The 8,695-nt window shown below is 38.9% G+C and overlaps 1 protein-coding gene across 7 annotated transcripts in view; it reads left to right on the top strand.

Moving 5' to 3' along the window:
* LOC109463392 (transcriptional enhancer factor TEF-1-like) overlaps positions 1-8,025 on the top strand; it is a 45,684-nt gene extending 37,659 nt beyond the window's left edge. For 6 of the 7 annotated variants that reach the window (XM_019760192.1, XM_019760195.1, XM_019760190.1 and 3 more), the window contains 6 exons: positions 580-778; positions 1,101-1,166; positions 1,792-1,958; positions 2,727-2,817; positions 4,073-4,225; positions 4,926-8,025. In XM_019760192.1, the coding sequence (XP_019615751.1) occupies positions 580-778; positions 1,101-1,166; positions 1,792-1,958; positions 2,727-2,817; positions 4,073-4,225; positions 4,926-5,039 (790 nt within the window). In that variant the 3' untranslated portion in view covers positions 5,040-8,025. The remainder of the gene's footprint in view (positions 1-579; positions 779-1,100; positions 1,167-1,791; positions 1,959-2,726; positions 2,818-4,072; positions 4,226-4,925) is intronic. The other variant, XM_019760191.1, reaches the window with a different exon arrangement.
* Positions 8,026-8,695: the final 670 nt, after the last annotated feature.

Here is an 8,695-nt window from a genome sequence, read left to right on the forward strand (position 1 = left end):
TTTGTTGGTTCTTTGGATTTTTTTGCCCAAGATTTTATGTCAATTTTGTCCATGGTTTGGTTTAAAAAATTTTCCATCACACATCCTAAAGTTCCTGCGATTGACAGCAAAACGGGTGCTGGCTAGAGCCCTGATATGGACCCCATATTGTCGCGGCATATTTCAGGTTTTGTTACAAGCAAGATTGTACTAACCTTACTTTTTTTTTTCTCTGTTTAGCAGTGATAAAACATTTGCAGGGTCCCAACCATACGATCTTCAGCCTACAAAAGCGAAGGGTGCGATGACTTTTAATTTCCGTGACACTAGCTCCCCTTTCATAGTTGTTTGTACAGAATCTTGCATTCGTACAGATAGTTCTAACTCCACTTTTTTCTCTCCGCTTCCCAGCGTTAAACCATTCGCAGGGTCCCAACGGTACGGTCTCCAGCCTATGAAAGCGGAGGGTGCAATAGTTTCTGTTACACTACTCTCTCTCTCTCTCTCTCTCTCTCTCTAGCACCCCTTTCATACTAGTTGTTCGTACAGAATGTTGCATTTAGATTGTTCTAACTCCACTTTTTTCTCTCCATTTCCTAGCGTTAAACCATTCGCAGGGTCCCAACCGTACGGTCTCCAGCCTACGAAAGCGGAGGGCGCGATGGCCCCAGGGTACCCGGTTGGAGCAGGGATGATGCCGGCAGGCGCGCCGGCGTGGCAGGGACGGTGTATCGGCACGGCCAGGCTCAGACTGGTGGAGTTCTCCGCGTTTATGGAACAGCAAAGAGATCACGACACGGTGAGCATGACTCATTCTTATTAGACATTGTATTGAAGTTTTGTCAGGGCATCAAAAATTGTTCCTATGTGCTAATGTTTCAGTAGTCTTTTTTGCTATTTTGTCGTGTGGCCGTTCTGTAATACTAAATGAATCAAGCAACTGAAATACGATTGAGATAGCATCTGTGACTGAAAAAAAATATGAAGATAGGGGATGACATCTGAAATGTCTGATTCTTGAGAGAATTTATCCAGTTGCTTGGTTTATTTTATATGATGTTATGTTCTGTCTATCCTTTTTGATGAAAATGACCATTTTGTTTGTTTTTTTCTGTCACCAGTTCCACAAACATCTGTTTGTACACATTGGGCCGAACAACCCAACGTATTCAGATCCACTGTTGGAGGTGAGTATTCTTACAAATCAAATGATTTTTTAATTACATTTACCAGCCAATCTTTGTGAAGAATAAAGAAAAGGAATTTTCCAAACAAAAGCCTTCAATTAATATTTAGAACCTTCAAAGCAAAGGTTCAAACTGTACAGAGTTATAAATGTTTTTTCCTTTTGGGTACAGAAGAGAATTGTTTTGGGTTTCTGTCCAGGCAGAGTAAGTTGGTAGGTGGGTGGGGGAAGATTGACGGACAGTATAACTGGAGGTCAAAAGGTCAGGCTCAGGAAATGGGGTGAACTTGAATGTCAGAAATGCCAGAAACACATCCTACAAATCTGAAATTGCCAGTTTCTTATTTAAAATGCTTTTTCAGACTATATAACTCTTGATTTTAGCCTCTGTACACTTGAAGAAGCCACACAGGCGAAACCGGTCACGTGACAGGCTGAATAAAAGTTTTAAACGGGAACTATGCGGCTTCAGATGTCTTACTGAGGGACGACTGCGTGTGTGAGATGTTGGTTAGCTTGAGGAATGAATCCCCTCTACTATATACTATATAAATCTTGTTTGTCTCTGTAGCATGAATGAATGAATGAATTTTTATTTACGTGTCTTGCGACTTTTTGCGTCTTAGCAAGTGGACATTCGTCAGATCTATGACAAGTTCCCGGAGAAGAAGGGTGGTCTGAAGGAACTGTACGACAAGGGACCGCAGGAGGCCTTCTTTCTGGTCAAATTCTGGGCCGACCTCAATACAAACATACAGGAAGAATCCGGTGCCTTTTACGGAGTAACAAGCCAGTAAGTTGTTGTTCTGAGAATTCTCCAGTGTCACTGACGAAAGGTAGTGGATGCTACAATGTACCTGAAACGTCTGACCATTTCCAAAGTCATATCCAGTTGGTTGAGCAACTGTTTTTTGGCAAAGCCAGTAAGTGCACAGTCACGACTCACAATTTTGTTAAACACAGTAGAGTGAGAATTTATTTCATTGTTTACTGTGGAAGACTTGACCATTTAGAAGGAATCCCCAGCTAGTATAATATTTGTGCAGTTCCAAGTCTCCTTTCAGATACACAGTGCTGGAAACACTCCTTTTATGTGTAGTTGTGTTAGTCAAGTTTTGTTTCAGCCAATATACTGATATACAAATGTACGTCATGTACTGTGTGTGTATGTTGATGTTGATAAATTGTAACGCACAAGTAAATCCGTTTTGTACCCCACAGTTATTATTATTTATAGATATTTATAAATAGGATATAGGTAGGAATATGTTGGTGTATTATTTTAGTATCGTTGTTAGTATTTGTTAGGCATGGACCATGTGCCTGATGCAAATAGATAACTAAACTAAGAATTAATAAATCCACAGGAGGTACATGTGATGTAGTATGGTAATGGCAACAATTCAAAAGTAAGGTAGAAGTATATAAATAATTTATACCTTTTATGCTGTGAACCAGGTTTTAAATGGAGCTAATGCATAGAGCAGCCTGAATGTTGTAGTTGTCTTGGTGGAATAGAGTTACATATTGTTCTTCCTCACTCCTTTGGTTGATTTTGCAGATATGAGAGTGAACAGAACATGACGATCACATGTTCTACAAAAGTTTGCTCTTTCGGCAAACAGGTTGTGGAGAAAGTAGAGGTAGGTTTGGCAAGTATCCCTCTCGTCTTGTCTCTAGTGCTAAGTGTTCATCCATTTAATGTCTAAGGCCACAGAAATTTAAGGCCCGATTTACACGTGTGTCATTTATATCTGTTGGGCGTAAAACTATGCGAGCGCAGATTTTTTTAGCATGTAAACAACCTCCGCCACAGACGTGCGGCACCTCGCGGCGGTTTTCCTGTGGCACCTCCAGTAGGTGCCACAGAAAAATAACGCGTGGAGACGCGCGTCTGTGGCGGAGGTTGTTTACATGCTAAAAAAATCTGTCGCACAGAACGAGCAGTGCGGCGCCGCGCGCGCGATCGCGTCGTTTTACGCCCAAAAGATATAAACGACGCACGTGTAAATCGGGGCTAACTTACTGCTTCTTGTATTGAGGAAGATACTGTAAATCACTTACATGTAATATTCATGGTAGCAAAACTTCGCAGTCTGAGAAAAATGAACGTGTTCGCGGAACTATATGTTCCTGGTGGCAGCAGGTGCAAAAGAAAGAAAGTTCTTGAATTATTTGTTCGCAGTAATGATAAGTTTGCAGTACAGAAGTGACTGCGAAAACTGTGAATATTAAAGTACCACAAATATACGGCGATTTACAGTAATTTCAAATTGTAAAATGTCTGAGTCAAAAATCTGTACGTTGGGACATAAAATTTTAAGAAGTAAAAATACATAGTTTTGTATTTACCTTCTATTTTGAGAATTTTCTTTTTTAAGAATGACTGAAACTAGGAAATAGATTGGTGTGGCCCTAGATTCTTATTCATTCATACGTTCCTTCATAATTTGTCATAAGATTCATCTGTTTCTCTTAACTCTGAAAAATTGTTGGATTCTTTCTACTTTAGAAGTCCATCTTCTGTAAAAGTTTTTTAAAAGTTTTTTTTTTTTTAAAGATGACAAAGTAAAGAAACCAAGACAGAAAAGTTGTTATCGAAGAGTGTGTTGCACTAGCTGATAATTTCTGATCATTTTGTGTAAGAAAAGCAATAGCACAGCTAGAAATTCGCTGCACTAGTGCAAGTGATTTTGACCTGAAAATTTTTACCTGCACCAGACAAATTCTACCTACAACACTTTTTTCTTTGCCTTTCATATCACTTTCAACTCCAGGTGCATCAAACATCAGAAATACCTGCACAAATTTACCTCCATTTGCATGTTGTATTCTGAATAGAATGTTAGTATTACTGTTTGTACTTCAGTTATTTGATGTGTATTTTTTTTATTTTGTTGATTCCAGACGGAGTATGCACGGTTTGAGAACGGGCGGTTTGTCTACAACATCCACCGGTCACCCATGTGTGAATACATGATCAACTTCATCCACAAACTCAAGCACCTGCCAGAGAAGTACATGATGAACAGTGTGTTGGAAAACTTCACCATACTGCAGGTGAGGCAAAGAAACAAAATCTCATACCTCCATAAAATAGTTAAGATTTGTATGAATTTTATCTTTTATTTGTTCATTATTGTGAATTTCTTGATGATTCTGTCTATGCCTTTTCCCACCGGCTCCCATAAGCCAATAGGCATGCATATGGTAGAAAATTGAAGACAGGTAATGGGATAACCTTTGATAGCCTGCTTTTCTCTCTGGGACCTTTGACCTAACTTCCTGTCAGGGAAACAAAAAAGAAGTATGAAAAGACTGGTCAAAGAGAAACAAAATATTGTGACCAGTAAAAAAGGACCTGGCATGTTTTAAAATTGCAAAGTATGGTTAACAATTTCTTTTGATACGTAGTTTCTACTCCAGTAGATTATTATGGAGACTCCTTGTCTGGACAAGCTGTATCCATGACTTTTCAGTTTTGTTTGAACCATTCTTTATTCATGAAAGTTTTGTTTGAACCATTCTTTATTCATGAAAGCTCAAATTGGCCTGCAAGCCGCTTTTTACTGAGGTCATGAGGGAAGAGGTATGGATCAGACAAAATGTATTGAAAAATAAAGTTTACGGCATTTAGTTGGTTCAACTTCTCTTCTTGCTTTTATTGTAGCTTAGTATAATAGTTCCAAGTACTACTTGCAGTAGCAGAAACTAGCGTTAAGCCAGACGGAGTTTGAATTTTGACTTGAATTCTTCGCAGGTGGTGACGAATCGTGACACCCAGGAGACGTTGCTGTGCATCGCGTACGTGTTCGAGGTCTCGACAAGCGAGCACGGCGCCCAGCACCACATCTACCGCCTGGTCAAGGACTGACCGTCCCCCCGGACTTACTTAAGAACCAATAACTGACCTCTTCCTTGGTTTCAAGTCATAGCGTTCTCCTGGGTTGGTGCATGATGTTGTCACAGAAACAAACACACACAGCAGTCAGAGATGGAAAAATACTCCAGACATTCAGCTAACACTGCACTACAGTTCTTAAAATAAGGCACAGAAATACAGTAATAATATACTTTAACCCCACTGAAAGTTATCAGTAGAAAGAGGTGGGAAGTTGTGCACTGTATACACTATACACTTGTACTTAGGTAAAGTAAAGAGTTTTCTTAAGGTGCAGTGCAGTGTTAGCTATTGTCTTAAGTCAGCTTGTCATCTCTTTCTTAAAGATTCATGTCTTGCTTGAGATAAAGACCTTATGACATCTGAGCTATAAGGCTGTTATCCAATCACATTACTGCAGGAAATTCCTTCCCAAATTTGTAACACCTATGGTGATTGGGCATTGTCTTAGTCAAGGTAACATCAGTGAGAACTGTTACCCAATCACATGCAGTCTTTCAATCTCATGTTTGGAGAAGGTTGTGATAATGGTCTTTGAGTTTCAAGCAAGTCTGTTTCTTTAGAAAAATGCTGTAGCGTAATCCAACAGTGCTATAAGGGAACTCTCAATCCAGTTGGTCTTTCCATGATCCCTATAACCCCTACCATAGCCTCACTTTCAAGAACATGAAGTTTTGTACTTAATATGACATGTAGTTTTGTTCTAGTCCATTGACAGTTGGTGGTTGTACAATAATGTTAGACTTTACTAACTGAAATGTAAAGATAATTTTTGATTATAGTCCTCCAAAAAAGTGAGGCAATGTTAGAGGTTATAGCTGAATTTGATCCAAATTTTTGTACCTGTACATAGCTAAGACATGCTGGTTGCCGGATATTTTATAGAAACTTTGGTGTGATACTCTTAATACCATATTTGGTAGTCTGATTATCTGTTGACCTCATGACATAATGGACCAATCACAGGTCTTGTAGCAATTTTACTAGGATGGCTGTATGTCTACACTGACCAATGGCAGCCTTTTTTGTCTCTACATGTTTTTCACGATGCTCCAATGAGAGTGCTTCTTATGTTCAGGATAAAACACAATGGTTGATCTGTAATTTGAAACCAAGTAAGTGCTATATGAATCAACACTATCTAACTTTGCTACCTGAAAACTATAGATTTGCTACGAGTTCTATTTTTCCAAAATCGTATTTTGAACTCTGGATGTAAGAATATTCTATTAACTTGGTAAGCAGGTTAATATTAACTTGATAAGCAGGTTGATATTCAGGTTATTGATTAAACAGAAACATTTCCAGTACTAGTCTATATTCCCAGAGCTAGAAAGAATTTTATATTAACAAATACTAGTTGGGAAAAGCTAGGAGTCAGATTTTGTTACTTTCTCAGAGTGCTGGCATCTTTGCTAACGGATTCTTCGTGTATAATTTATTAACACCGATTGTGCGTTCCATACCTACAGTTTATAAAGGAAATAATGCTGCATAGAGGGAAAAAAACGCATTGGAGAAATTTTTACAAAGGCCAACTTTGTCTTAAGATGTAGTAGAAGTTTCTCTGTCCAGGGATAGTATTTTTGATGAGATAACGAGGTATTTTGTGGTAGAAGATGACATGTAGTTTCTCTGATGTCACATTTTGATACTTGACCTCCAAGTGTCCTTGAGCACAACTGTCACAAGCGTGTGCACGTAGCAAAATTCCTGATGCATTCAGTCAGTAGAGAAACTGTTTGTCTCCGAAAGAAGAAATGATATTATAGATCATTTATTGAAAAAATTCCAGGAAAGTAAACACATGGAAAGCAGTTGGAATGTGATATTAAGATGATATTAATTGATTTTATGAGAGATGATATATCCCATGATGCTTTGTTGGTTGCCATGGATGTTGCTGCATGAGAGAAAAATGTAGCTTTGCCTGCTTTGATACGATATGATACGAAAAAGAAAGCCGAAAAGCAAGACGGACGTGGTTTGCTGACATACTGTGAAAAAGTTGAGAGTAGCTCAATGGTTTAAGATCTTTAGTTGAATAAAGAGTCGTTTAATGGTATATTTGGCAGAGGGCCAGAGTGAAGGATGATGGGAAGGGTTTGAAAAGATGGTGGAGGGCAATGTGAGCAGTTGCTGTAGTGTGCTTGCATTTCATAAGGAAGTGCAATACATCTTGATGAGAAATCTTGAAGTCTTGATCAAAATACAACAATTTTGTAAGATAATCTTATAGTGATATTACTGTATCCTTTTTTATACAGGGAGGAGCCCAATGATTTGTTTACAATGCATTCTGTTTAGCTTGATGTCTTCGTTTAGGTTACTCAAATGTTGTGTATGTATTCAAGAATTATGTATCATTTATAAGAAGAAAAAAACACACCGTTCTGTGTTGCCGATGTTGTGCAAGTGTTGCGCCTAGTCTTGTGTATGCCTCTGTATCTCGGCTTAGTTCCTGCACAGCTCGCACAAGCATTACTTTGTGCACCTCCCCTGTATTGTAGAGTAAGCTGTCTCTGTGCTTTTTGGCAATGCCTCAGGGGCGTAGCCAGCAGTACCTTACTTGTACTGGATCGTGCCTTGCCTCAGCTATCTTATTTTATCAAAGATTATATATTGCATGAATTTGATACCTTGCCTGGCAAGAATGATCCAACATCCCCTTGTGCCTCCAAACTTTTTCGTTCACCGTGTATATGCGTACTATGACTTGTTAACCAGAGAAATTTTTGATAACTACAAATTAAATAAGAAAACATGTAATGCATACATACATACATACCCCCTGCATGCAGGTTAGCATGTTGAGTGGGAAAAGCTGTTGAGATGCTACTGCTAGTGCTGAGAGTCAGCAATATCCCCGGCCTGTGTTAGCCTTTTTATTGTCACTGATCTTTGTATGTATAAATGTTAAGTTTTCATATTATAAGTAAAGATCACTTGAAAACATCAACCTGATGCTCTGACTCTTCTTTGGATCATCTTTGTACTGTAGAACTACTCTCAGTTAGAAGGAGTGATTGTGACTTTTTGGTACCAGTTTTTGACAGCAAGGCAATCCCTTCAATGCATGTCTCTCCATCCAACCTTTGCTTGTAGAGAACTATTGAATTGTTGCTTTGGTCAACAAATTTTCATTTAGATAATAAAATGAGTTGTTAACTTTCCACGGCACTGGATAGAACAAAAGAAGTGACATTCACATCTTACGTCGATGAAGGTTAGACATCCAGGTAATATGATACGCCAAAAACAGTTATTCAAGCAACTGGATATGTTTTTTGGTGCATTCACATCTTACTTTGGAGAAAAGTAAAGCTCCAGTTTGATTTTGTAGTAGTAGCAAGTCCGTGACATTCAGCCCACAAATCCTATTATGGAAAACACTGTTGTTTGTGTCAGAAGACAGGCCTTTTAATAACTCCTTACTTGCTAACATTCACATCCAGAAAATACACTTTAAGGAGTTGCCAGCATGCAACGCAGTGTAGTGCTGCCATGCAGCAGCAGATAGGATACGCGCATTGTCCAGCAGAGGACTAACAGCTGCACTTCCTCATCTACCGCTAGGTGGCAGAAATGGACTGCAAGCTGGTAACCATGTCAAACGTGAGTAACGTTGT

This window comes from Branchiostoma belcheri, unplaced genomic scaffold (assembly GCF_001625305.1).
Source record: "Branchiostoma belcheri isolate BF01 breed outbred unplaced genomic scaffold, Haploidv18h27 scaffold125, whole genome shotgun sequence".
NCBI lineage: Eukaryota > Metazoa > Chordata > Leptocardii > Amphioxiformes > Branchiostomatidae > Branchiostoma > Branchiostoma belcheri.